The 27,646-nt window shown below is 51.2% G+C and overlaps 2 protein-coding genes across 6 annotated transcripts; both read right to left on the reverse strand.

Annotated features, from left to right (window-relative positions):
* Positions 1–1,875: 1,875 nt before the first annotated feature.
* On the reverse strand, positions 1,876–10,670 carry ASB16 (ankyrin repeat and SOCS box containing 16). Of its 3 annotated transcripts, XM_081577272.1 has the most exons (6): positions 10,582–10,670; positions 9,381–9,624; positions 6,983–7,250; positions 4,190–4,682; positions 3,748–3,861; positions 1,876–3,240 (listed from the first exon to the last, which is right to left on the reverse strand). In XM_081577272.1, exons 2-6 carry the CDS (start codon positions 9,427–9,429, stop codon positions 3,055–3,057), a joined length of 1,110 nt encoding a protein of 369 aa, XP_081433398.1. In that variant the 5' UTR covers positions 9,430–9,624; positions 10,582–10,670; the 3' UTR covers positions 1,876–3,054. The 3 variants fall into 3 exon arrangements, with proteins under 3 accessions (XP_081433398.1, XP_081433397.1, XP_081433396.1); XM_081577271.1 differs by lacking the exon at positions 10,582–10,670 and having other exon boundaries at positions 3,748–3,831; positions 9,381–9,771; XM_081577270.1 differs by lacking the exon at positions 10,582–10,670 and having other exon boundaries at positions 9,381–9,771.
* A 3,327-nt stretch (positions 10,671–13,997) lies between these two features.
* Positions 13,998–27,633, reverse strand: HROB (homologous recombination factor with OB-fold). Of its 3 annotated transcripts, none has more exons than XM_081577269.1 (10): positions 27,396–27,633; positions 26,322–26,372; positions 22,379–23,545; positions 20,978–21,061; positions 19,883–20,023; positions 19,149–19,257; positions 18,876–18,961; positions 18,411–18,536; positions 16,792–16,909; positions 13,998–14,646 (listed from the first exon to the last, which is right to left on the reverse strand). In XM_081577269.1, the coding sequence occupies exons 1-10, from the start codon at positions 27,396–27,398 to the stop codon at positions 14,555–14,557; spliced, it is 1,977 nt and encodes a 658-aa protein (XP_081433395.1). In that variant the 5' UTR covers positions 27,399–27,633; the 3' UTR covers positions 13,998–14,554. The 3 variants fall into 3 exon arrangements, with proteins under 3 accessions (XP_081433395.1, XP_081433394.1, XP_081433393.1); XM_081577268.1 differs by having other exon boundaries at positions 19,877–20,023; XM_081577267.1 differs by having other exon boundaries at positions 27,297–27,633.
* Between the last annotated feature and the right edge of the window lie 13 nt (positions 27,634–27,646).

The raw sequence follows: 27,646 nt of genomic DNA on the forward strand, positions 1-27,646 counted from the left end.
CCATAAAAAGCCCCACTGGCACAGTTCCTCTCTCCTCCTCAGAGGAAATTCTTGGACACCTGCCTTTCAGGCCTTTTTCTATTCATCTCCAATCATGAGGTTTGGTTTTGCTTGCTGTACATGTTGTATTTCAACCTTGGTAATAGTCTTGGTAATCTTTCCCAGTCTGCCCAGATCTCTCTTGCTGTGGGTATACCCTTTGTAAGGACTGAGTTGTATTCCACAGTGTGGATTTGTTTACCATTTCCCACATGTTGAGTTGTTGCAAGCAAGGCTGGGATGAATACTGCCGTGTGTACCAGCCTTTGGTGTAAATGGGGAGTAATTGAAGGGCATTGCTTAATTAACCATTGAAGAGGCAGTTTCCTTTCTGACCCCCTAGGATGAGCAAGAATTTGTGTCTCCAAATTGTCACAGGCACTGCGTATTAGTCTTTAAAATGTACCCCCCGAAGGAATTCCCTGGTGGTCCAGTGGTTAGGACTTGGTGCTTTTACCACAATGGCCCAATCCCTGGTCAGGGAACTAAGATCCTGCAAACTGTGTGGCACAGCCAGAAAAAAACAATCCCTCAATCTAGTAAGAGAATTATACTTATTGTTGTTTTAATTTGCATTTCCTTAATTACTGGTGAGGTTGAGCATGACCATTCATTACTTTGACAGATATTTGTGTGTCCACTCTCTGCAAGACACTGTACAAGCACCAAGTCAGCAATGGTAAATAAAACAGATGTCATTCCTGCCCTTAGAAATCAAGGAAATGAAATTTTTTAGTGGCAGATACTTTTGTCAACATTCTGCCTTTTACTTGTGTTTATGATTCAGTCCTTTTATAACCAAATTTAAATTTTTTTCTGTATCCAGATAGACGAGTCTTTTTTCTTTTATGCTTTTGCCTGGAAAAATCTCATCCCCAAATCAGATACATAATCACATGCGTCTTTGGAGCTTTTTAAATTGGGTATCTTGTCATTGTAAGTATAACAGAAAAAGCCACGCTCACTGGGGTCTGCCTGCTCTAAAGGGGGAGACAGCTTAGCATCCTCCCCTGAGAGTGAGGGTATTTCTCTCTCTTCACTTGGCCTTTTGGATCTGTGAAATTAAAGTAAAAATTTTATCTAGAAAGGAGAGATTGCTACTCTGTATAACAAGGTCAAAGACTATTTTCCAGTTATTGAAAGGAAATACCTACAAATGCAACTCTCTGCAGAGGAGGGGAGGCTGGGCAGCAGCTGCAAGAGGCTGACCCAGGAATCCCGATCCATCTCTACCAAGTGACTCTACATGGCAGTGACAGTGGAGAGCCCAGAGTCTCTCACCTCAGCAAAGGGACAGGAGAACAGGCTGCTGACAGCCACCTCCTCCAGTGGGTACTGCAAGTTCAGGGTCTGGAAATTCCTGTCGTTATACTTTAAAAAAAAGCAAAACACAATTTTAAAATTAAGTAATTAATTATTTTTGGTTGTGCTGGGTCTTTGTTGCTGCACACTGGCTTTTTCTAGTTGTGGCAAGCGGAGGCTACTCTCTAGTTGCAGTGTGTGGGCTTCTCATTGTGGTGGCTTCTATTGTTGCACATCACGGGCTCTTGGTGTGTGGGCTCAGTAGTTGTGGCACATGGGCTTAGTTGTCCCTAGGCACATGGGATCTTCCTGGACCAGGGATCAAACCCTTGTCCCCTGCATTGGCTGGTGGATTCTTAACCACTGGACCACCAAGAAAGTCCTCCTGTGTTGTTCTTACACCCTTCTTCCTATCACAAGAGTAACAACTGATCTATGCAGAAAACTTGGGAATCACAGAAGAGTACAAAGGATGGGGAATAAACACGGAGTGATAGGTATCTCAGGCATATTTCAACCTAACAACAGCCACACTTTGGTCTGTGCACAAATCATTTATTTGCATTCATAAAAACTGGCTTAGCTTAAAAAGCTTCCTCTTAAGGATGAATGGTGGTAATTTTGACTCTGGGACCAGAGGAGGAAGTGAGAGAGAGTGGGGGAAAGCTGATGGCTGGTTCTCCTGTCATGGACCCTCAAAGACCACAAAGACCATAGTTTAAGACACTGTGCATCAATGAGGGGTGGGGAACACAACCATAATGGGTCGTGGGCATCATGCATTTCTTTCTCCCTCAACAGCCATTTCCTGAAAGGCCTGTTTAAGGAATATAGTCCAGTCTCAGTGTCACTGAGGCAGATATAGGTTCCTAAATAAATAAGTACAATACCAAGGAAGGCTACCTACTGGAGTTGTAGAAATAGGCTCTACAGAGAGAGGGCTATTGGGCTGAGTCTTGAGGATCATATTAGCTTCAACCAGGGCAAAAAAAGACGCGGGAAGGGTAGACCAAGCAGAGGGAACAGCACAAGTAGATGCATGGAAGCTAAGGGGAGCAGCTCATCCGGTAATTCATTTGCTAAGGCTGGGTTACAGAAGCCTTAGAAGGGGAAAGGGGGATCAAGAGGCCAGAGAGCTTGGCGGAGGCAGGGACTAAATACTTATTCTGCCTTGTTGAGTTTTGATATTAGCCTGAAGGTAGTGTAGAGCCACTGAAGGTCATGATCAGAGCTCTGATTCCCAAAGGTCATTCCAGCATCCTTGTAGGATATGGGGATTTCAAGACCAGTCAGTGAGGTCCTCCTTCAAGGTGACAAAGGTAGATCAGGCATTAGCAGTACAGCTAGAGGCAGAGTCTGTCCCTCTTTAGGAGGCTGAACAGGTACATGGGGAGCAGGGGAGAGGGGATGACAAGATCACTTCCTCCTGGCTTGGGGTCTGCCTGGATGGAGGGGCCATCATCCACTTAGGCAAAGGAGGAGGATGCAGGCAAAGGTTGAATCTGCAGACCTTCCCAGTGGAGAGAGGAGCTGAAGTTCAGGTCAGGCTGGAGGTCAGCAGGTGGCTCAAGAAGCCAATAAATGGATGAGCTGGCCCCGGAGGCCATGTGGACGAGAGTGTGGACAAGAAGGTCAGAGACTGGTCCTCCAGGGTTGGGAGGGATGACTGATGGAGGGGGCAGGACAAACTCTGGGAGCAGCTGGGCATGGGGCTCACTGGATACGCCCCTCCACATGCAGCAGCAAGTAGTCCTTGAGGGGCCGGGGCAGTGGGAGGCAGGAGGCAGCCTGTCGGCAACGGCTACCCAGCTGAGCACGCACGGCCAGCCGGGCCAGGTGCTGCAGCTGTCTTGGCTGGTTCACCATGCTCAGGGCCGAGCTGTAGAAGGCTTCGTGCTCCTAGGCCAGAAGTGGAACAGGGTCAGATGGCCCAAAACCCTGACCCTGCTCTTTCCTCTGGGGGCGACCTAGTGGTGGGGCCCTGAGATTCTACAACATGGATCCACCTGGGCATGTGGTGTATCTCACAGGACTCAGATTCAGAACCAAAGGCCCTGGAGGGGTCTGGGAGCTGCGACCACACTGCAGGGCAGGGTCTCTGCCATGTCTACACCCACCTCCCCCAAACTCTAACAGTGCTGTCTACTGAGTCAGAGATGCCTGATAGATGTCTATACTGATGCAAGTAAGAGAGAAGCTAGAGAGATGTGTGTAATTAAAGGTTGTTCTAAGCTGCCAGGGGGCAGGGAACCCAGAGGTTTCACTCTACCCATCCTCCTCCAGCCCAGGGTTCCCCTTGCTCCTGCTTCCGGGAAGCCCATCCTGGGGGTACAGGCCTAGGGTTCACCCTTCCTCTCTACCTCCCCCAGAGCCCAGGAAGGAGCTGTGCCCGTGTGGTGGACATACCTGCCACAGCTCGGGGAGCACGGCCTCCACCCAGGTATCACAGGATGGGACACAAGGGTAGGCATTAAGCAGGACTTCTAGGGCCTGAGGGAAGTTGGCACAGTGTTTCAGCATCTAGAAACCAAAAGAGATTCTTAAGGGCACCAATGCTTCTACCAACCAGCCTGGGCCACTATAGTTACATCCAAATTTGAGATGCCAAGATCTGAGTCCCTCCTAATCCTTCTCTAGCCTCAGTTTATCCCACATTTCAAGTGTGTTCCAATCTCCTCTGGGGCTTTTTTCTCTGTTGGACACTCTCCTCCATAACTCTCGCTGGTCCTTCCAAAGATGGGGACTGACCTCTGGCATAGATGATGGGCTCTCTATCTTTTGGCCTCTCTTCCCTGGTGGCTGGGCAATGTCAGCTCCAGGCACCCCCTGCCCACCAGGAGCCTCTCACCTCTGGGCGCACAGGCTGGGCCCCATAGTCCAGCAGCGCAGCAAAGAGGACCTCGGGCTCCCAGTTGGGGGCGTCCTGGACAGCCTGCAGTGCGCAGTCCATGGGCGTGTGGCCTGCCCCGTTGGGGACCGCCGCACAGGCTCCGTGGTGCAGCAGCAGCTCGGCCAGGCCCCCGCAGCCGTTGGCACAGGCGTTGTGCAGCGGCGTGTGGCGCTTGCGTCCGGCCGCCCGGGCATCGGCCCCAGCCTCCAGAAGCAGGCGCGCGGCGGCCTGGTGGTGTCCGCTACTGCTCGGCCCCTCGGCCCCAGCGCACGCCGCGTTCAGGGCCGTCTCGCCCTGGCTGGTGCGTAGGTTCACGTCAGCGCCGTGCTCCAGGTAGAGAGCCACGTGCTCCTCCAGGCCGCGCGCCGCCGCCACGTGCAGGGGCGTCACCTCGCTGTCTCGCGCGGCCAAGTTCACAGTCGCTCCTGCCTCCAGCAGCAGCTTGGCGCACCTGGGGACAGGGTACAAGGCTCCCGAGGCAAATCCTATCATCCCTGACCCCTTCTTCCCACCCTTCTTGGCTCAGGAGAGCTTGGTGACCACCGCCAGACTCACAGAGGCCCCATGACTAGACAGAAGAGCAGGACAGCCCATCCAAGCCACCCGGAGCATTTCGGTTTTCAGCCCAGAAAGGTTGTGATGCAGTTCAGGACACACAGCAAGTTAGTGACTGCAGGGGAATTAATACTCACTGCCTGAGACCATCCCTCCCAGAGTCTAACCTGACTCCCCCATCAGATTGGGACCCCAAGGACTGGTTCTGAATCACTTGTGAGTGGCCACTCCTAACATTTTGATAGCCACTTTTCAAAAAAAGCTTTGAACACCCCCTAATCTGTACACTATGCTGCTGCTGGTGCTGCTAAGTCGTTTCAGTCGTGTCCGACTCTGTGCGACCCCATAGATGGCAGCCCACCAGGCTCCCCCGTCCCTGGGATTCTCCAGGCAAGAACACTGGAGTGGGTTGCCATTTCCTGCTCCAATGCACGAAAGTGAAAAGTGAAAGTGAAGTTGCTCAGTCGTGTCCGACTCTTAGCGACCCCATGGACTGCAGCCTACCAGGCTCCTCCATCCATGGGATTTTCCAGGCAAGAGTACTGGAGTGGGTTGCCATTGCCTTCTCCGATCTGTACACTATGAAGCATAGAAAATTGAGTGTAACCCTTCCCCACCCCCCACCCCCCTGCCACAAAAGTCCAAAGTCCTAATTAGTATTTTCTTCCTGCCTCCAAACATGAAGGGCTTCCCAAATATGAAGACCACCCTTCTTGGCCAGCCACACCCACTCCAGCAAAGGAAAGGCACTTGGGTGTCCCCCTTACTCCACTGCCCCCTAGAGAAAACCAAACCCAAACAACCAAAACCAGATTTTAGGGAGCACGGTCTATAGGGAGCACAGCTTTAGGGAACACTGGTTCAGTCTTCTAGTTCCTGGAAAAATTATAGGTCAAACAGTGTTGAGGCAAATGCACGTCGTTAAACCACCACGGGGTAAACCAAACATGCTTGCAAACTAAATTAATGATGACACTAAACTAACAGTAATTTTAAAAGCCAGAACAGTAGCCACTAGAAACTCAGGAGCAGATCCATCAGACTCCAATGAAACCCTGATGACCAAGTGTCCTTCCCCAAAACAGAGTTCCAGCTCCCTTCAGTGCATGCTCAGGGACCAAGAGTTGAGCAGCATCTAGCCAGCCACAAACTACATAATTTATTTCCTTGGTAAATTCTAATCATAGACTAATGTTTGTTTCTATTGTATATACTAAATTTAAATAACTCCAAGAAGCTCACTCAGTCAGGTTCCATTCTCATTTCAGTTAAGAGGATTAAGTCTGAACTTCCCTGGTGGTCCAGTGGTCGGAATTTACCTGCCAATGTAGGGGACACGGGTTTGATTCCTGTTCCGGGAAGATTCCACATGCCACGGAGCAACTAAGCCTGTGTGCCACAACTACTGAGCCCACATGCCGCAGCTACTGAAGCCTGTATGCCTAGAGCCCGGGCTCTTCAACAAGAGAAGCCACCCCAATGAGAAGCCCAAGTGCTGCAACTAGAGAGTAGCCCCTACTCACCACAACTAGAGAAAGCTGTTAGGCAGCAAGGGAGACCCAGTGCAGCCAGAAATAAAATAAAAGAGGGTGAAAAAGGATCAAGTCTGCTAGAAAGTACACCATGTGCCCATAAAAACTCAAGAAAGGACTGGAAATTTTGGATCACTTCTGGGTTCATCACTGATCTAGATCTACATGGAGAGAGGGCCCCAGCACTGGGGCTGTGGAATGTCTTCCAGGAACCCTTGACTCCTTACCCCCACAGCCCTATCTGTGGACCTGACTTGTAAAAGTGCAAATATCATCATGTAGAGGGTCCAAGAACCTGTTGACCTTAAAAAGGTGGAAGAGGAGGTGTGCCTCATATTAAGATGGGAAAACATTGGGTCAGATCTTTCTTGATGCCTACCTCTAAACAACTAGGAATGTGGCTGCAAAGGGTTCCAAGGCAATATGAAACTGCAATTGAAAAGAGTTTTTCCCCAAAGCAACAGGGCTTCTGCTTCCTGGGCTTAGCTGATGTGACCTTGGAGAGGTCACGAAATCTTTCTGAGTCTCAGTTTTATCCTCATAGAATGAGACCTGTCTCCCAAGCTGCTGTGAGGAGATGTTTTCTGTTATGTGAGCTGGAGACACACACACACACACGCACACACTCCGCCTCCCGAAACCATCTCAGCCCCTGGGCACCTACTGTAAGGACTCGGGGACTGTGCAGTGGTGCAAGGGGGTTGTGCCTTCCTCGGACAACACGTTGACCTTGGCGCCGAAGGTCACCAGCAACTGCACGCAGTCGAACTGGGCCCGGGCACAGGCCTCGTGCAAGGCTGCCCGGCCCCCAACCCGAGCATCCAGCTCAGCTCCCTGCCGGATCAGGTAGCGGGCGCAGCTGGTGTAGCCTCGGGCAGCAGCGATGGTGAGAGGTGCACTGTGCTTGGCTTTGGGGGTCAGCACCCAGAACCCTGGAGAGAGCAGGCAGTTTTAGGGGGGTGTGTATGAGGCCAGCGGGCAGGGCATGCTGTCGTGTACAACTCTGCACGTTGGGCTGAGCGCAAACCCTGTGCCCATCTGTACTTGCGGAGAGGGGCTCCCTCAAGCCCCCATTTGGGAGTGTAATCTGGAACAGCCTTTTAGAACAGTTTGTCAGTCTGTGAAAAACATATGTGTCATAGAAAGAAACATTTAATTGCTCTTTTTTTTTTTTTTGGCCTACTGAGCAGCTTGTGGGATCTTAGTTCGCAGACCAGGGATTGAACCCGGGCCCTGGCAGTAAGAGTGCTGAGTCCTAACCACTAGACTGCCAGCAAATTCCCTTAATTGCTCTTTAAAACTACAAGAGCAGCTAAGGAGGTGAATCCTATTAAGGAAACTTCTGGATCTTTGAGCTGCTGGTGGAGTCCTTGGCTCTTTTTGTTAACTTGGGCACTCGAATATTTGGGAGCGGAAGGAGTTATGCACAGGAGGGCCTGGAACTGACTTGGGGAGTAGCCAGAGGAAAACTGAAGAAGTCCTAGGATATTCCTGTGGTGGAGAGGGTGGGGTGAAAGTGTGGGGAAGGGTGGAGGGAGGGGGATAAGAGGTGGGGGTGGGGAAAGGAAGGGTAGGAGGAGGGGTTGATCATGGGACTGGTGTTGGATCCAAATTGTAGAAATAGCCAAGAACTTGTTCGAAGGACACAGATACCTAATATCCGGCTGTCAGTTGTTTGCATTGTAGTGAAGTGAATCCCTGGGTTTCCTAAATCTTGGGTAAAACGTGTTTTGTTTTTTATTAAGATTGACATTAAGGCCAAGTTCCATTTGGGAGATGGGGGACGTGCTGCAGAATGAGATCAAGATGCCCTTGGTGGGGTCACATCTCTAACACCTGAAGGACTTTGGAGCCAGTGGTGACTAACAGCATAAATTCTTCAAGGATTTTGAACCCCCAAATCCATACGTGGGGGTTGAGGCAATTTCCTGTTAATCAGTTTTTCTTTTTTGTGTGTGCTGGGGTTTTTTTTCCTCTTTTTTTGTCTTTGGTCTTTATTTTTTCTTCTTTTCTCCTGTCAATCTTAAGAATGGAGCGATCTTTTTTTAAATTAGTTTTTATTGGCAGATAGTTGATTTATTATCATTTGGCTTACATGGACAAACACTCTGGTCAGAATAGATCCTAAGGATACAAAGATGTTGGTCATATTGTCATTTAAAGTAGATTTTTTAAAAGGAACCTAATCTAACCAATCTATTGGGTTTCCCTGGGTGGCTCAGATGGTAAAGAATCTACCTGCAATGCAGAAGACCCAGGTTTGATCCTTGGGTTGGGAAGATCCCCTGGAGAAGGAAATGGCAACCCACTCCAGTATTCTTGCTGGGAAAATCCCATGCACAGAGGATCCTGGTGGGCTACAGTCCATGGAGTCTCAAAGAGTCAGGCATGACTGAGAGACTAACACTGTATAAACCATGGGCCAACCATACCATAGAATTTATGCATCTATTTAAAATATTATATGGACTTACGGTTATTGCCACAGAAACATGTTACATGAAAAAAATCAGGCTATAAATAGCATCTGGTGTATAATTTCATTCTATAAGACAAAAAATATTCATGTGCATATATATCCAGAGAAAAAAATTGCATTAGAATATAACTGTATTTCTATGTGGGCTTCCCAGGTGGCGCTAGTGGTAAAGAACCCTCCTGCCAATACAAGAGACTCAAGAGACATGGGTTCGATCCCTGGATCTTGAAGATCTCCTGGAGAAGGAAATAGCAACCCACTCCAGTATTCTTGCCTGGAGAATGCCATGGATAGAGGAGCCTGGCGGGCTACAGTCCATAGAGTCGCAAAGAGTCAGACTTGGCACACATACATGTATTTCTATGTAATTCCAACAACATGTTAATATAACTTTAATTCTGAAAAGACATACAAACCACTAAGTATGCCTCAGCTCTGTTTAGGAGGGATCTAAAATGGTCAGTGGGAGGGGATGGTCTATTCTCTGGTCTGGAGAGGGCAGATTGGGCCCATGCTCTCTCCCATCCCCACCCCTACCTTCCTCCCTACCCTTCCTCTTTTGCCCCCACTGGGTGCTCCTCACCCTGTTCAGCTGACCAGGCCAGCTGGTTGCTCACAGTCTCCACAATCATGTTGGCAGCGTCTTCATCTTGGAACAGGGCTTGGATCTGCTGCAGGTCACCAGAGAACAGGGCATTGTGCACAGCTGGATCCCGGCAGGAGCGACGTGGCCTAGTGAGCCGGGCCCGGGAACTTGGGGGGCATCTTTGGCTCCGGCACTGCTGGGCTGCTGCCCGCCGCCGGTCCTCCCATTCCAGCCACTCCCGCTGCAGGCGGAGAGAGCGCAGGGTGGAGGAGGTGAAGGGGAAGGTCTCCTCCGCCATGGCAGGGGGGCCCAGGGCGGGGGATCCAGGAGTCTGGGTGGCAGCAGCTGGGCAGGGCTGGTTCCCTCGCCTGACTGCCACCCTTGCTCTGAGGAGCCACCCTGCCCCCTCACCCGTGACCCAGAGAAAGGAGCAGCTGAGGCTATAAATAGGCCCTTTGCTGCTCTGGTAAACAGGGTTTGCCCAGAGTCATGATATTGGTGCAGAGAAAGTGTTGGGCCAACCCCTAGCCCAGGGTTGGGATGGCCCCTGTGGATACCCTCTGACTGGGGAGCCGGCCCCCAGCTGAACCCCAGGTCTGCATTCTCCCACTTTTCTGGAGTGAGTATCTTGGATTGGCCAGGTCCGAGGTGAGTGAATCAATCAGGGAAATGGACTGGACAGGCCTCTCTGATGTTGGCTGGAGACCAGACCCCAGCCCAGGAAATACTGGCAGGTCACATCAGAGTTCCAACAGCTCTGCTCAGCATCTGCATTAACAACACTAACTCTACACATGGCTTTACAATATTCAGATTGTTTTTATATCCACCTTTACTCAGGTCACCATACAGATTTCTTGGCTCCCCCCGGGTAAAAAGCAACCTTGGTTTTGACAATAAATTATATGATCAGGCTGATTATCAGTTTGAACACCTCTGAGATGGGTGGTCTTATGTCTGTTTCATGGATGAGGCACTTAAGGCTTAGCAAGGTGAAACCACTTGCTCCATGTCACAGCTTGTGAAGGGGAGCCAGGCTGGGATTCTGTGGGTCTGACTCCAGAGATGGAGTGATTCAGTAAGAGTGCCTCTCCCCACCTTCCAAGCAGGACAGCATGGTCCCTAACATTGCCTTCAGTGAATCTTGGTTAGAGTTTTCTTGTTTGATTTCCCCTAGCTCCTAAAAGGGCTCACATACCTGCCTGAGGAGGACCAAGGGCTTGACCTCACAGCTCTGGGGACCGTGGAGACCTTCAAGCTGCAAAACCACTCACCCAAAGTGGCTCTGCTCTCAGGAGCCTCTAGGGGGAGGAATGAGGCCGGGAAACAGCACTAGCTGCTGTGGGTTCCAAGCAGTGAAGCGGAGGGCGGGAGGGAGGCTGGCCAATCCTGGCCCCAGAAGCTCTCCTCAGCTCGTGGGTGGAGGGTGGCCGCTCGGCCCCTCAGGGTCGGCCTGTCCCCATCCTGCCCTGACTGTAGGTGCACGCCTTGGCTGTCCCAGTCCACACACACACACACGCACACGCACGCACGCGCGTGTGCTCTCCACCTCATTCTCACACTTTCAGTTACCATCTCAAGACCTTTAACCTGGACCAGCCTAGCCTTCTACCTGGTGTCCCCTCTTCTGCTCCACTGCCCATAGGGAAGGATGAAATGTCTGAAATGGTTCACTTCCCAGCTTAAAAATGTTTGCTGACTTCTGCCCTCTCCCACTAACCCCCATGCCCTGGTTTAGCTCCACGTCAGGAACCATTCCCCTCACATTTCCTCGCCCTTCTCTGCCATTCCCTCTGCTTGGAAGTCCCTTCTGACTCATCCCTTAAAGTCCACCTCAAAGGTCACCTGCTCTGGGAGACACCTGCTCAGGTCTCCCACCCCTGAGCTTCCAGCCCCTTCCCCATCCATGCTCCTGGAGGACCTCATGTGTGCCCATGTACTGTGGCCCACAGCTTGCTGCACTGGATATGGGCTCCAGAGCAGGACCTGAATGGATTCAGTAGGGTTTCTGGTCCCCAGCAGGACATGGCACACAGTAGGTCTTGCTGCAGGCTGGCCTCCTATGTGCAGCACGTCGACTGAAGGCCCCCGTTCTCCACCAGAGCGGACACACATCTGCCTGCCCACATGTGTGGCAGCAGCCTGGGCTGTTTCTGGCTCTGCCCTTACCCTGCTGTTCACCCACTCTGGCCCCAGCTTCTTGGTGATATTCCAGGGTGGGGGATCCCAGAGGAGCAATGAGATCATGCCCAGCAAGGGCTTGGAGATCCTCAGAGAAAGGTGCCCCTATAAATGCAGCTGTGATTAACCCTGTTGGCACCCATTCAGTGTTTTAATTGCCCCACCAACGGCCCGGCTGAGCACCCACAGCTGGGTTCCCAGGGTTGGGAGTTGGCAAGGTGGGTGCGGCCAAGAAGGGCCTTCTCCGAGGTTCACAGTAGTCATTGTGAGCGGGGTCTGAGGCTGCACTGACCTCCCCAGCCTCTCTGCAGCCTTCTTGTCACAGGCCTGAAGGTGCTGACTACAGCTCAGTCCCCAGAGACACCATATGTTCTGTGTCCTGTCCTTAGCCTTAACTTCCTGAGGGCAGAAAAACTATGTGCAGCATTAACTTCCTGAGGCCTTTACTTCAACCCACACATGAACCCACAGGGAGCCCAGTTTTACTGGCAGAAACAGGGCCAGGTGACTGGATACCCAGCCTGCCTTCTGGGAGCTCAGAGCCTGTGGGGTGATGGAGCACATAAGAAACCAGGACATCTCCCAGGATGGTTAAAGTGAAGACCAGAGCTCCAAGGGGCCGAGGGGGGATGGGTACACAGGCCGGGGGAATGGGTGGTTTAGGTGCACGAAGACCACTGGAGTAGAAGGGCTCTGGCCCAGATCTAGCCCTCTCTAGCTAGAGAGGCAGAGCTGGGGAGTTAGCAGCGGGGGAAGAGAAGGAAGTACGTGGTGTGCTCAGGTGTTGTTCAGTCACCAAGTCGTGTCTGACTCTTCCTGAACCTATGGACTACAGCCCTCTAGGCTTCCTGTCCCTCACCATTTCCCGGAGTCTGCCCAAATTCATGTCCATTCAATCAGTGAAGCCATCCAACCACCTCAGGTAGGTGTTCAAGCAAGAAGACTAAGTGAGTGTGACAGGGCGGAGCTGGTGAATTAGCTCCTGCCCGTTCCTGGGCTTGGGCCACAAAGGCCTTCTAGAACAGAGTCCCACTGCCACCAGCCGCCAGGTGAACATGGAGTTCCTAAGGCACTTGCTCCCTTCAGCTTTGAGGCTGGGATCCATGGGATCTCTTTGGAAACAGGGAGAATAACGCCTTCCCCAGAGCTGTGCCAAGTCTATTGGAGGCCCTGACTCACAGCTGCCTGGTGAATGCCGAGGCAGAGGGAGGCAAAGCTGGCCATCAAACTGGGCTCACATCCCCTCAACCATATGTTGACAGCATCTTCCTCTTTTCCCTTCATTCCATAAAGGAAAACAAGGTTGGCTGGTTACTTGGTATAATTAGACCTTTTATACCCCACCCATGACCCTTGTCCAATTCTTGCCTTCAAAGTGGTACAGAGAATCTACAGTGGTGAAGAGTTGCTTGGCAACAGAATAAAGTAGTAGTGGACTCTAACCCAAAGCATAAAATAAATATCCATGAGTCCATACTGATAATAAATGGGTGACTGAACAAAAAATAAGGGAAAACAGACCAATCTTCCATGCAGAATTTAAAATCATCCATGTAGATACTCTGCCCTTCAAAAGGCAGAACATAACCCCTCACTCCTTAAGTGTGGGCGGCAGAGTGACTTCCTTCCAAAGGGTATCGTGTGGAAAGGGAGAAAAAGAGTTGAAAGTGGAGAAACCTGACAAACCCTATCTCAGCCAGGTGATCAAGGTCAACACCAACCCTTGATATGATGCGATGAGAACAGGAGGTCAAGTTTATGCTCTTCCTCTCCCAAACACATAACCCTTGTCTAATCATGAAAACACACCAGACAAATTCCAATAGAGGGGCATCTGACAAGAAGTGAGACCTGTGCTCCTGGAAGCTGTCATGGTCATTAATAAACAAGGAAAGTCTGAGAAACTACTACAGCCAAGAGAAGTCTATACGGACAAGATGACTAAATGTAATGTGGGACCCTGGAAGAGAAAGAGAATATTAGGGGAAAACTGGGTTAATGTCAATAAAGCATAGAGTTCAGTTAATAATGTGTCAATACTGGGTCTTATACTGGTTGTGAGGTATAGGAGAACTCCCTGTAACATCTCTGCAATAATCCTGTAAATCTAAAATGGTCTAAAAGAAAAAGTTTATAGGGACTTCTCTGGTGGTCCAGTGGCTAAGACTCTGAGCTCCCAATGCAGAGGGCCTGGGACTGATCCCTGGTTGGGGAACTAGATCCCACATGCTGCAGCTAAGAGTTCACAAGCTGGAACTAAAGATCCCATGTGCTATAACTAAGACTCAATGCAGCAAAAAAAAAAAAAAAAAAAAAAAAAAGTCTATAAGAAAAAAGAAAAAGAAAATGAGTAGCTTTGGCTCTGTCCAGGCCAAGGCATCAGGGGGAGGGCAGATAGGACAAGGAGCTGAGAGGCTGGGAAAGAGAGGGAGGTGGGTGAAGCAGGCGGCTGCTTTTATTTCAGAATAAGATGCTCCAGCCACACCCATGCCCCCGCACCTTGGAGCCCCAGATGCACAGGTGAGCTGGGCAGCTACAGGCCTCAAGAGACAAAGCAGAGGGAAGCCTGAGTGTGTTCCTTCCTTGTCCAGAGGGACAGTTCGCCACTGCTATGGTGTGGCTTCTCTTGGCTCCTCTGCTGTCCTGGGACTAGGGAGTCAAGGAACCAGGCCCAGCATCCTCTAAAGTCAAGCCAAGGCGGGAGAGTGACACACCTTCCCTGTTGGAGGAGGAGAAGGGATATGCACCCAAGGGCTTGAAGGACAGTAGATCCAACCCTGAGCAGAGTTCCGCTTGCCAAAGGAAGACCCAAAGTGACGACAGTGCGGAATCCGAGGGACAAGGGTGCTCTCGGGGAAAGTGTCCAGGGTGGGAACAACCACAGAGGTCCCAGAACTCTGTCTGCTCTTCAGCTGTGCTGGCCCTCCTCCCTCCCAGGCATGTGATCAGACACAACCGGAGCTCTGCCACGGTGCTGAGAGGCTGGCAGCTCACGGCGGGTGCCCTGCCTTGGGGCAGTCCCAATTGCTGGTCCCACAGAAGAAGTCTTCAGGGAGCTCGCTCAGGAGTCCATCCAGGTCATCTGCAAGGGAGGACAGGGAGGGTGGGGAGACTCAGTGATAACCTGAGGGCTCCTTGTGACTCAGAGCTGAAGCTCCCACCCTTCAGGGGGGTCTGAACCCAGCTGCAATTAGGGAGGGGGCTCTCTGGGCAGTGGTCCCCACATCGATGGGCCTGAGGCTGGCCTGCCTCCCATCTCCTTTCCGCTCCCCACACTCAACAAAAGGCAGAGGCAAAATGCCCAGGTCACCCTGCAAAGAAAGGGGCTCCCTCTGGGCCTCCATGGTTCTTATTTCCATCCTGAAGCATAGCACCTGAGCAGAAAGGCGTCAGAGGTCTCCTAGTGCAACCGTCTGACTGGACAGAGGGAGACAGAAGGCTGGGAAAAGCCCTTAGATACGCTCAGAACCACACAGCTCATTCACTTGGTCTCTCATCTGCACTCTGCATGGTGGGAGAAGTCACCGTCCCCTCTCCGAAAGTGCCTCTGTGAGCCGAGAGGACAGAAGTAATTGTCCTGACTACAGTTCTCAGATGGGTACTTCTGCCTGAGAAGCTGGAAAGAGAGCTGACCTCAGTAACCCCCTCTGCTGCTCTGACTGTGAACAAGAGCAGCTAACATGTACTGGGGGCACACCTGGTGCCAGGCACAGGCCCGCACACGTTACACTCATCACTTCACTTTGGCTTCACAGGGCCCCTACAGAGGGCATCTAGTGGTGGTTCCTGTTACAATCCTTACTTTGCCCAAGAGAACAGGGTTTAAAGAGGTCGACAACTTGCCCAAGTGCGCATCCATTTGACGCCAGAGCCACAGCTTCCAACTAGAAAACGCCCACTGAATGGACGGAACTAGGCAGCCCTAGCGTCAGTCAGGCTGGAAACTACCTGCAGAGGCCAGCTCCCAGTCTGGCACAGAACACTGGACAAACACTGCTCTTAGAAGGGCAGAAGTCAGTCTGTGTGCATGCTCAGTCGTGTCTGAGTCTTTGTGACCTTATGGACTGTAGCCCGCCAGGTTTCCCTGTCCATGGAATTTTCCAGGCAAGGATACTGGAGTGGGTTGCCATCTCCTATTCCAGATCTTTCCAACCCAGGGATCAAACCCATGACTCCTGCATTGGCAGGCAGATTCTTTACCACTGTGCCACCTGGGAAGCCCAGAAGTCAGTTTGGGGGCATTTAAATTTAAGTAGGGTGACCAGCATTGTACCCAGGGAAGTAGGGCTGGAATTTGATTTTAACAAAAAAGCTGCTGCTCACTGGCTACACTGTCTGGAGAAACACTAGGGTGAATGAAGGGGAGTGAGCAGCCAGTGTGAGTCAAGGAGAATGGGACTCAGAGCAGGAATCCGCATCTGTGTCTCCCAGTGCTGCCTGCCTAGCAGGTCTGTCCCTGCTGTGGAGACGTGACACCAACCACAACATTCTACAGGCAGCTCGCCTCACTCTTATTCCATGACCACCAGCAACCTTCTGAGGAGGGTTTGGCTTGTCCTCAAGCTGACTTACAAGGAGATAGTGGAAGATTCTAGAGAAGATTCCAGCACACAGGGTAGATACTTTTTCATACAATATAAATAAATGGGCTCTGTGGCTTATCCATGGTCTATTGTGAATTTGGTTAACATGGAGACACCTACCCATAATCCCATGAGGATTGCATTTGTGGGATCCAAGAGCCAAGGACCAGACCTGGACTGTGTTAGCATCACCTGCGTGAGGCTCCCTCCTGAGGAACAAGTTGGCCTTCCACAAAGAGGTCTGTATTTGGGCCTCTCAGGTCTGTATCCTGGTCCCACCCTAACCATGGGGATGCTGGACCCCTTAGCACCACCTGGAGGGCCTCGGAGCTTAGTCAGGATGGAGAAATCTGCCTCTGTGGTTTAGCCATCAGCCCACAGAAGACTCAAGGCTGGCGCCAGTCTATCTCCTCCTTGTGGCTAACAGCACATGGCCTGGAAACGCGGGAGCTGAGGATCACATTCTTTGTGTTAATTAGTTTGTGGCCTACAGCCTTGCCAGGAAAGACACCACATCTAATTTCTGTAAGATCCCAAGATTCACGGGAAGAGGAACAAGATGCAGCCAGAACAATCTGCCTGAGCTATTCGAGAGGAAATAGAAGGAGAATCTTTTTGGCCCCTGGGTGGACTGACGGTCTTACCTGCTTCTGGGAGTTCTTTCTCGGGGTACGCCCCTGCCTCTGGGTTCTGTGCTGTTTGGAGGCCTTTCCCAGGCTTCTCACTCTCTTGCTGGAGGCTTTCATGGAAACTTCCGAGATCCTGGGGACAGAGGATCTGGTTACCAATACCTGTGCCCCTGAAATCTCTCTGTACAGTACCATCTCCACCCAGACAAGCTCAAAGGAATAGGTGGGGGCTCAGGAAGGACAGGACAGAGGAATGTGGCAGTGGCCAGTCACCTAGCCCACGCTGGGGAGGTAGCTGAAATATCAAACACTCCAAAGAGCAGATAATTTAAAAATAAATAAATAGAACAAAACCAAAAAACTTTTTGGCTGATTTTCTTTTCTAATTCAGTTGGTATCTGATGTTTTAGGGATCTCTATAACTGGAGCAGATAGTGAAGAGGCCATTCAGAAATATACTAAGGAGTTAGGCTGGAATTAAAAATGAGCTGTTAACAATCCCCCAAATAGCTAATATATGAATAGGTAATTAAAATTAGTAATTAAACCTGTTAACCATGGTTAGCCCTAGGGAATGCAAACAGGGAACGGTCAGTTTTATGTTTCTTTATTCTGTACCATTTCAATTTTTTTCAACAAGTATGGATGACTTGGATTTTTTTTTGGCTATGCCATTTGGCTTGCAGGATCTTAGTTCCTTGACCAGGGACTGAACCTGTGCCCCCTGCAGTGGAGGCAAGGAATCCTACCCCTAACCACTGGACCACCAGGGAAGTCCAGGGGTGACTTGCAATTTAAAAGGAAATCAAGATGCTTTGTTAGAAAGGGGTGATACTGAGAGAATGTAAAAGGTTAGGGAGAAAGATGAGAAGTAGCAAGTTAGAGCTAAAAGCATAACTTGACTAGACATCATTGAGTATAACTTTATAGACTCACTTTATAGACAAAGCAACAGCAGGGGAAGGGACAAGACTTGCCCAAGGTCATGTTACAAATTTCCAGCAGAGCAGGGACATGACCCAAGTCTTCTGACCCCCAGGCCAGGCCATGACAACAACCCAGGATCCCACAAAGGTGCAGGTGGCCACAGAGGGGACACTGTGTGCCAAGTCAAGGCCGGGCTCTGCACCCTCACCCTGGAGTGGAGCTGCCTGGAACTCAGTCTTTCTTGGTTCCCAAAGGCATTCTGGGCTGGTGTCCCCTCACCTAGCAGGGGGAAAGATGTCGAGCAAGGGCTGGCTCACCTGACAGACCATCTGTAGCTGTCTGTTCTCTGCACAGCCCCCTGCAGCAAGTCCAACCCTCAGTCACTCACCGAGGGCCCCGCCCCCTTGTGGACTGTCACCTTGGTTAGTTCTCAGGTGACTCCCATGCTCCATGACATTCAAGTCTGCCATCAGACACTCAGGGATCACTCAGAAGCCAGCTGCTCCTCTAGGTCCTGTTACTGTGCCATCTGGCAGGCGGCTGGACCAGGGACAGGAGGCGATGGCCCTGTCCCCAAAGGCATCTTTTCACCTTAGGGCAACTGTCCACTTCACATCCCTGCTCCTCAGGATGGAGGATGGGAAGAAACCAGAAGGTCCAGGTGGAGAGCGGCTCTACCCATCCCCGCTCCATCCTGCTCCTCTTACCTTAGGGAAGGACTGAGATTGCTTGAAGATGTTCCCATCTCCAGAATCTGAACTATAAACATGGACCAGGTTGTTGGGAGTCACATTGAGGTAGTGGTTTCGGAGTGAAGGAGAAAATACTCCGATCTGGAGGAGAGAAGGGGTGGGTGGGGGGTCCAGTGTCTTGACAGAGTACCAATGGCCACCTGGTCCCGCCTGCCCCTCCCTTGGTGGCCTCTGCACCAGGATCACAGAAATCAGCCCTGCCTCAGCCCTGGTGCCAGAGTAGAACCACTTACCCACCCCTGGCCCTTCACAGACCACTCCCACTACTACCCACCCCCTGAAGGATGGAAGTCAGGCCTTTACTCGGCTCCAGTAAGCCAGGGTCTAGCACCACAGCAGTCACTCTCTGCCTGGGGCCTGGGAGGGCAGGGAATCAGAGAGATGACCGAGGCTTTCTCCGTGGAGGGAAGGGAAGAGTACCTGCTTGAGCAGCAGGACTGAGCCAGGCTTCAGCTCATTCTGGCGCGTCTCCAGCAGCAACCTGTGTACCGTGCCCTGCATCTCTCCTGCAAACACCATGCCGCCCATCAGTCTTGGGGTCAAGGGCAGCACAGTGCCTGGTCTGGGCCCAGCTGGGAAGTAGGTGGCTCACTGCCTCAGTTTTCCTAACTGTGAATGCAGAGGGTGGCTCCTCTTCACCTGCTGACCTCAACGGGGCCACTCGTCAGACACTCCCAGAACCTAACTCCTCACCCGTGGGGTCCTTGAAAACCGCACTGGCGTCCATTGCACTCCGAGTCAGGGACTTGATCATCACCGCCATGTTGGGGACTTTGTTCCCAGGAAGCTGCTTCAGGGCTGCCTGGTTACAAGGAGAGGCATTTGCTGAGCCAGCCATGTCCCATCTGTAAGGTTCCCAAGTGAGCCAGGAAAACCTGGGGAGGGGTGGGGGTGGTGGTGGTGATGCAGCGTACCAGTGTGGTGATGATCTTCCTTTGTGGAGGACCAAGGGGCAGTTTAAAGGGCTCAGCCATCTCCCTCTGGCAGACTTGAAGCTGGCAGGTCCTTTCTTTCTTTCCCCCGCCTCCTTTCTCTTATGTGTTTATGTGTATATATTTATATAGATCTCTATCATGCAGACCACAGGCAGGAACATGTTAGCATATGCACTAACATGCGTCTGCACGTGACCTCTGACCTAAGGGGAGCTCTAAAGGGAGCAGTGTGCTTACCCTACCTCATTCAGGACTCAGATGTATGGAGACATGCCCGTAACCCACTTCTGCCTGTGCCTGATACTGTGGATGACAGTGAAAAGGTAGGTGAGTGGAAGATACTACCCAACAGTATTTTCATGCTGCTGCTCAGAGACAGGCCTAGGGTAGAAGGGAGCAAACAGAGTGCCCTTTCCTAAGGTGGAGCAGGGAAGGTTGGGGAGAGATATAAAAACAGCCTTTCCTCTGGGTCTCAGCGTCCAGAACCCTTACCTTTCGCAGCACCATGATGATGCTGTAGGTACAGAGGAAGCAAGTAGGGTCTCTCTCATCCAGACCCAGAGTAGATTTCATGGTCAGCCAGGGCCCTCGTCCAAAGTCCTCCTCCACCGACGCCTGGGAATTAGTAACAACCTGGCACAACAGAGCAGAAGGGGAGCCTGGTGTTCATGGGTCCACTTTGCTAGAGACCCTGACTGAGCCGGGATGGAGCGGTGGGGGAGCAAGGGTGAATTCCCTGCAGCATGGTGGCCATGCTTTCTCCCTTCATTTATCTCAAGGTTCAGAAAAGGGTATGTGAAAACTTGCTGCATATCACATCTTTCACTGAGAAACAAGAGCAAAGGTGCTCTGTAACTTAGTTTATTTTAAATCAGGACCTGACTTTAATTATATTAATGCAAAAGGCTAGCTACGCTTGTCCCTTGTAATGAACTTGAAAAGTCTCAGGGCTAGTGAGCCCCCACATACATTTATAGGCTTCCAGGCAATTTTGAAATCAATTATATTTTATTTGAGATGCCTCTGGCTTTAACGGTACACCTTGTTATATTAAAAAATGCTTTAAATTCAGATGAGTATTTACTGTTTTGGAGCTGAAAAGGATTGGTGGATATACAGAGCTATAGCAAAGAGAAAAACTTCTAGAGAGAATTAAAAGCAAAAGTGGGTCTGGGGGGCAGAGCAGGTCAACCAGAATCCCAGGGAGGAGGGAGGCTGAGTCTCACCCACCACGAGGGAACCCACCAGAGGCAAGGTGAAGGCACAAGCTTCCCAGCTTGATTCCCAGAAACCTGAGAGAAGGGTTCCCAAGATACACTTTCCTGATACTTATTACACTCTCCTCTGCTGAGGGCAGATGGAGTTAGCCAGGCTGCTCTTTCTCAGCTGGAAAAGAAGGCTGAACCCACGGCATCAGTTAACATCCCTTTGGCATCAGGACGGGCGTCCCTCAATGCGCTATGGCGTGTGACCCCAGAAAATAGGCTGAGCAGCACTGATTCTGATTCTCAGCTTCTGAAACACACAAGGATGTCTCTCACTCTTAAATGAGTCCCAGGAAGTTAACATTTGCATGGAGTCAGTTACCTCTGTCCGGAATTTAGCCAGAGCACCGTGAGTCGGAGTCTGGGGCGTGGAAACCATGATGTCGTCCAGATTTTTCCCGCTATGCTACGAGGGGAGAGAGGAGGAGAAGGTGAGAGCAAGCTCAGCAGCTGTTATTTACAAGTACAGCTTCTTGTCTGGGTTATATAATGAGTTCAGGAAACTATCAGGGACAATTAACACATATTACATCTCTCCTAACGAAGTCTCAAGAGCCTCGCTGGCAGCTCAAAAAAGATGCTTTGGGGACCGTTTGGGGAAATGTGAGGAAGCTGGAGCTGGCTTAGGAACAAACCCCGGGGCTTCCTGAAGGGGGTGATGACCTGAATAGAGAGGCCTGAAGTGAGTAACAGTGTAGCTTTCCCCAAACCCCTTCTGGGGGACCTCACCCTTCCTGACAGGGATCCAACCCAGGAGGAATGTACATGGCTTCCTTGGATTTCTCTTAAAGTGCCAGGGAAGAGCAAGTAAATGGGTAGAAATCATTTCTGATTGAAGAAAACATCCTTCATATGTGAGGAAAAGGGATAACCTATCACAACCAGACCAGATTCTCAGAGTCCAATTATCTGGGATTGGATCTAAGAGTAGTCTGAGGGACCCTGTCTCTCTACTGCTGCCGAAATCCACACTCCAGGCTCAGCCCCAACTCCCCCACGGTGGTGATCCCACACACCAGCCACATTGAGTGGTTCCGTGGTGACCCCACACACCAGCCACATTGAGTGGTTCCGTGGACCTCCCAGAGAATCTGTGCCTTTGCACACACTCTCTCCCGTCCTTCCACTGCTGAAATGTCCTCCAGGACACAGCGGTCCGACATCCACCTCCGTAAATCTCCTACTCATCCATCCAAAGCCCACCTAGGAAGCACAAGTAGCCTAGTGTCTCCCCAGCACCCAGGGAATGATCTCTACTCTCTCTGTCCCTTTTAAGAATAATCGTTTGTGTCTCCTTCTTCCACTCCCCTGGAAACTCTGCAGGATGAGAGCTATTTCTATGTTAATTTCTGTATCCTCAGGTCCAAACAAAGGGCCCAACACACACTGAGTCCTCAGTAAATATTAGAGAAAGAGTCTTCCTGCCCCAGGGTCAGTAAACAGTAGGTGCTCAACAAATGAATCGAAACTGTGATGTTCTCAGAGCCTTAGGCATCTCCACCATGTGTGGGTTTCCAGGCATTCAGTTCTCCCCACTTCTGACTTCTCCCACAGCTCTGAAATGCCCCCAACCCCTGCCCTTCCTTCCTCCACTTCCTGCCGGGGTACAGGGGTGAAGATCCTCTGGGATTGGGCAGTGCTGGGACACACCTGGCTGCTCTCCAGTGGCCTGGGGAGCTGCCTGGGGAGCTCTGGCTCTGGCCCGAGCAAAGCTGTCACTCACCTGGTGAGGGAGGAGCCCTGCTGGGCCGGGGAAGCGGCGCGTCTTGGCGCGGGTGGAGGTGCAGGTGGGTTGCTGGGGTGTCCGGCTGGCAGCGGTGACCAGCCGCACCAGGTGGTTGGTGACGATAGGTGTCTGCAGAGCGGCTTGAGGGAGCGGGGAGGGACCAGGACCCTTCGGGGTGCAGACAGGAGACAGGACCGAAGATGTTGGGGTTCGGGGTTGGAGTGGGCCCTGAGGAAACAGTCCACAGCTGGTCTTTGAGGGAGCAGCACAGCTTGAGTTGGGAGTCTGTGGTCTAAGAAAACGGAGTTTGCCACTTGAACAGGTGTTTGGATACCGGAATGGCTGAGCAGGGAAGCGATTTTGAGGGCTGCTCTGAATGGGCCTGCCAGCAGCTTGGAGAGGCTGGGGTGTTCGAGGAGGGGGACCTGCGGGAGAGACTTCCCAGTGGGGTGGCTGAGCACGAACCATTGAGGTAGCTGGAACAGGAAAGTTACCCGCGGCACCAGGTCTCAAGTGAGGCTGTGGAGTCCTGCAGAGGATCGCGGGTTCTGGGGGTGCATCCCGGGCTGATGGGATACCAGTTACATCGGGGGCAGGCACAGGCCTCCTTTGACAAGGTCTGCTCAGATCAGCCACCCGAGCCTTTTTAGCCAATGTGGAGTCCTCCTGCTGCCAGCTGGGCAGGATTCCTGTGGCTTCACTGTGAACTCCAAGTTGCAGCTCCAAGCTGGGCCCCTCCAGTTCCATGCTTGCCAGGACCTTATCAAATTCATCTTGTTCAGGCCCCTCGAAGCCACCAATCACCTGCTGTTTGCTCCTGAAGGTGAGCTGGGGGTGGGAGGCTGAGGCCTGGGGTCTTCCTGGCTCTTCAAGCACTTCTGTCAGTGTCACTCTTCCCTGATTGCCAGTCCAGCTGCTGGATGTCGAGGCAGGCCTTAGGGGAGCTGTTCCTGTGGGAGGTGGGCCCCTAGTGGCCCTAGGCCCACCGCAGGTAGGAAGGCGGAGTCCCAGGGCTGGCGGGCCCACAGCCTCTGGTGGGGCAGTGACTCGAGGCAGCAGCTGGGCCTCCTGTGGCCGGGAGGAGACAGGTCTTAGGCACCCAGCATTTACAGGCCGTGAGCCAGCAAACTGGTTCTCTGCATCCTCCACAGCCGACAAGAAATCCTACAAAGAAGCAGAGACAATGGATCTTGGCATCTGGAAATCAAGAAGCACTGTGCTTTTACTGTTTCAGGCATGTGGTGTGTCTGTGTGTGCAGATACACACGAGCAGGAAACCAAGACATGTACGGCAGTTGTAGACTCTCTCACCACCTTTGACCTCACCCAAGAGTCTGCCATAGGCTTCTGCCAGACACATTCTAAGGCTAAGTCTTCAGGTAGCTTCTCTCTTTCTTCAGTCTCAAGGGGTAGGGGAGAGGGGGGGTGGTGGTGGTGGCAGTTGGAGCAGTAAGAGAAGCAAAGGAACCAGGTCACCAAGGAGTCAAACAAATTCCCCAGGGCACACACCCGTCTCAAGGAAATCAGCTTTCTGGTGTCCAGCCTGTGCACTCAGGAGCTGGTCTTGCTTTGTGTCCTCAACCCTCTCCTCCCCCCATCTCTCTCTCTCTCTCTCTCTCTCACACACAAACACACACACACACAGTCTTCGGTAAGTCAAAGAGGCCTTGGATCCAGCAAAATAGGCAGAAGTTAAATATAGCTTTTCAGGCAAGTTAAATTAAGTATGGATTCCAGTTGGGAAGCAAGGTGAGATTGACACCTTCAAGAGCAACAGACCTGTTCCGAGGGTGTTTTTGAGTCAGAACTGCTGATTTAACTGACAGGAAGGTCCCCTCCACCCCCAACCCCTGCTGCCGCACTAGATTGTCTAGGCTAGAGAAAGGATCTCTCCTGCTCGGTGTATTATCAGACTAGCATACTCCAACAGGATTACTTTAGGACTTAGTAATAATAATAATATTAGAATTACAGCAGGAATAAAATCCTGATGACCCTGGGAGTTGATGGAGCCCTTTTCCCCTGAAGAGCTCCCTCTCAGACATGATGTCATCTGCCTTGGGAAGGGGGAAGGGACTGGTCATGGAACAGAAACTTGAGCTGTCAGGGTCCTTCACTCTTAATTCCATTACTAGCCTAGCAGTCCTATCTTGACCTGGTAAGACCCAGGAGGGTCACTCTTTCAGTCTGTAATTATACATCTCCAAAGCTGAAAGACAAAGACAAGGACACATATCTCCTTGGCAAAGCTGGCAGTTTTGAGTTATTTTTAAAAACAAAAATCAAGTCCCCAAATGATAACAAAACACCTAACATGTGAAGCACCTCACTGGGTGCCAGGTACCATGTAAACATTTTACCAGAATTCTCTCAATGAATTCTCACAATGACCCTATGAATAGGTACTATTATTATCCCTGTTTTATGGATATAGAAACCGAGACTCAGAGAGGCTAAGTAACTTCACAGAACCAGGACTGGAACTCATACATGCCTCTGTCACTATGTCTTGGGGCCTCAGGGTATGAGACAAGCCAGAGAGGGAATTTTAAAAGGTCTGTTTTTCCCTTCAAACCTCAGGTTTCAAAAGCTTCAAAGGGAGGGAAGTGTGGGGCTGTGGCTGCCACAAAGGTCCCTGGTGCACCATCTCACTAGGCACAAATTAGGCATCCAGACAAATCTAAAAGTGATTTTTTAAAAGCAAACCACTGGGAGTCAAAAAGTAGCTCTGAATGGCTTGTCATTGATAAACCAGAGAAACTCTAGCCTATAAACGTAGATTAGTAGTTTCCATGTACATTAGACTGGAGTCATGTCTAATGTTGGTGCTGGCTATTGGTGCTGTATTTTTTTTCTTTTTTTAGCTTGCTGGGCCTTCGTTGCTGCATGGGCTTTTCTCTAGTTGTGGCGAGCAGGGGCTACACTCTAGTTGCAGTGCACAGGCTTTTCACCGAGGTAGCTTCTCTTGTTGAGGAGCATGGGGCTCTAGGGCATGTGGCTTCAGTAATTATGGCATGTGGGCTCAGTAGTTGTGGCTCCCCGGCCCTAGAGCACAGGCTCAATAGTTGTGATGCATGGGCTTGGCTGCTCCACAGCATCTGGGATCTTCCCAGATCAGGGATCGAACCCATCTCTCCTGCATTGACAGGTAGACTCTTTACCACTGAGCCACCAAGGAAGCCCAGTGTTGTATTCTTAAGCAATTTAATTTACCTCTGGGGGCTTTATTCACTTAAATCCTGTTTCTTTTTGAAAAGGATTTGACATAACAATTTTGGGCCACCCAGATGAAACTACATCTGTTAGATCTGGGTGGGAAGACAGTGTTGCAGATCACTAGTTCAGTGGTCTCTGGCTGCACCCAGAGATTAAAAGTACCCCTGCCTGGACCCATCCCCAGAAATTCTGATTTATTGGGTATGTGGCAGGGACTCAGCAGAGGTGATTCTAAGATGCTAGCTTCAGGTCTAATCTAATCCCTTATCTTCTCCAGAGAGAGGAGGGAAGGGAAGAATGTTTGAGGCAGAAGAACATCCCTCATGTCATAAGGGAAAAAATGGAAGGCCAGAGAATGAAGTATTTTGCCCTGGCTCTGGTGGCCAGCTGGTGACCCTGGGCCCCCTGCTATCTAGTAGCTGTGCTGTCTCTGCCTCTCTATAAACTTTCTTCCCACGTGAAGTATGTCATCGTGAAGGTGGATCCAATCATCCATGTGACACAGCTTCCAGGCAAAGGCCCTTATAATTTGAAGGTATGACAATTAAGCAGCTCATCTCTCTGGTTTTTTATTTGTTTCTAAGACAGTTAAGTGGGTTGTTTATATTTCTCATCATCTCTCAGCCTCTCACAGAGAAAAAAGGAAAAAAAATACACATATCAGGTAAAAGGAAACTTGGGTTCTAGGCCTGGGTGCCATCTCTGATCACCAACACTTCCTTACCTCATCTTCAAACTCTTCTTCCACAGCAAACAGCTTTTGTAGGCTGCATGCCTGAAAGGAAAACAAAGCAATTGAGGTTGGAGGAGAAATACCATTTGCAAGTACATTTTGTCTTCACTCTGCTTTTTCCTAATTCTAACAAGACATCAGGTGTACTGTTTTCTGTTTGCTTGGTTGTTTTTTTTTTTTTTTTACTGTCGTGTTGGGGAAGGAATAAAGGATGAGGAGAGATGGGGTTTACTTAAAGACTTAGATGATGATTTAGAATCCTGTCTTGTAAAATAATTCCTTTAGGTCTATCTGCGTTAATCTTGTAATAAGAGGGAGGAAGCAAAGGGAAGGCTGCCCAAGGGAGCCTGTGTCATTCTTTAGACCCAGTACAGGGCATGTGGGTCTAAGGATTTTGCCACACCCCCAAAGGCTTGGCCTGGGGAACCCTTGTCAGATGTAAGGGATACTACCATAAATCCAAGCATGCCCAGCACAGAGGCCTTGATTCTGAAAGACAAGTCAGTGGTTTCCTTTTATCTAACACCCAGAAGCTAGGGTCCTGGGAGGGTGGGATGTACCCCCTCCACCTTCCCCTCACCCCCACCCGTCCCCACAGATCCTCCTTTCTGGACAGCAGGGCTGCTGTGGCCGGCATTAAAAGTGTGTCAACCCTAGAGCCAAGGGCTGTGCCTAACTCCAGCTGCCAAAGCAGCAAGAGCTAGTTAGGGAGACCTATCGCCCAATGTCAAAAACCAGACTGGAATGGTTGGGGGAGGGGGAGGGCCCGGAAGGCGTGACGTTTGAGTACAAGGGTAAGGATGAACCGGAGTCTTCCTTGGTGAAACGGAAGGCTAGAGACTGGGAGCTGAAGCCCTGAGGGAGGTGGGTGGAGAGACCTTCCTTGGAGGCCCGGGCGTGTCCAAGCCGAGCCCAGACTAGAGCTCAGCCGTCCCGACCCCACCAAGTTCTCCGTGAAACCCTAACCCGATCCTGCAGCTCGCACGAGGGAGAGGCTGGAACCCGGAAGACAGGTCCCTGCGGCCGGGGGACCCGGCGGCCGGGTGGTCCCAGGCGCGGCATTACCATGGCGACCGCCAGTAGGCTCCGGCCGCGGTTTGGCCGGACAAACCCTGACTCCAGGGGTCGCCGGGGCTTCGGCCTTGGTCCACGTGGGTAGGTCAGAGTCCGGGCGACAGTGTCTCTGGGGCGAGGTCGGAGAGAGGCGTCTTTGCAACCCAGGTGGGGGCCGAAGGAGGGTGGTCGGGAACCTGGGGTCTGGCTCCCTAGGCCGCGTTCGAAGCCGCCGCCACTCAGCGTCTCCGCCCTCTTAAAGG

Source organism: Giraffa tippelskirchi, chromosome 3 (assembly GCF_054371585.1).
Source record: "Giraffa tippelskirchi isolate mGirTip1 chromosome 3, T2T-mGirTip1v1.2.pri, whole genome shotgun sequence".
NCBI classification, from domain to species: domain Eukaryota; kingdom Metazoa; phylum Chordata; class Mammalia; order Artiodactyla; family Giraffidae; genus Giraffa; species Giraffa tippelskirchi.

Coding starts and splice junctions, on each gene's coding strand:
- ASB16 (XM_081577270.1), bottom strand. CDS start 9,681: ATGGCGGAGGAGACCTTCCCCTTCACCTCCTCCACCCTGCGCTCTCTC. Junction 3,862..4,189: donor CCCAGCCTGTGCGCCCAGAG/GTGAGAGGCTCC, acceptor TTTGGTTTCTAG/ATGCTGAAACACTGTGCCAA. Junction 3,241..3,747: donor TGCTCCCCGAGCTGTGGCAG/GTATGTCCACCA, acceptor CTTCTGGCCTAG/GAGCACGAAGCCTTCTACAG.
- HROB (XM_081577267.1), bottom strand. CDS start 27,398: ATGGTAATGCCGCGCCTGGGACCACCCGGCCGCCGGGTCCCCCGGCCG. Junction 23,546..26,321: donor AAGAAGAGTTTGAAGATGAG/GTAAGGAAGTGT, acceptor GCTTCTTTGTAG/GATTTCTTGTCGGCTGTGGA. Junction 16,910..18,410: donor AATCTCAGTCCTTCCCTAAG/GTAAGAGGAGCA, acceptor CTCTGTCCCCAG/GATCTCGGAAGTTTCCATGA.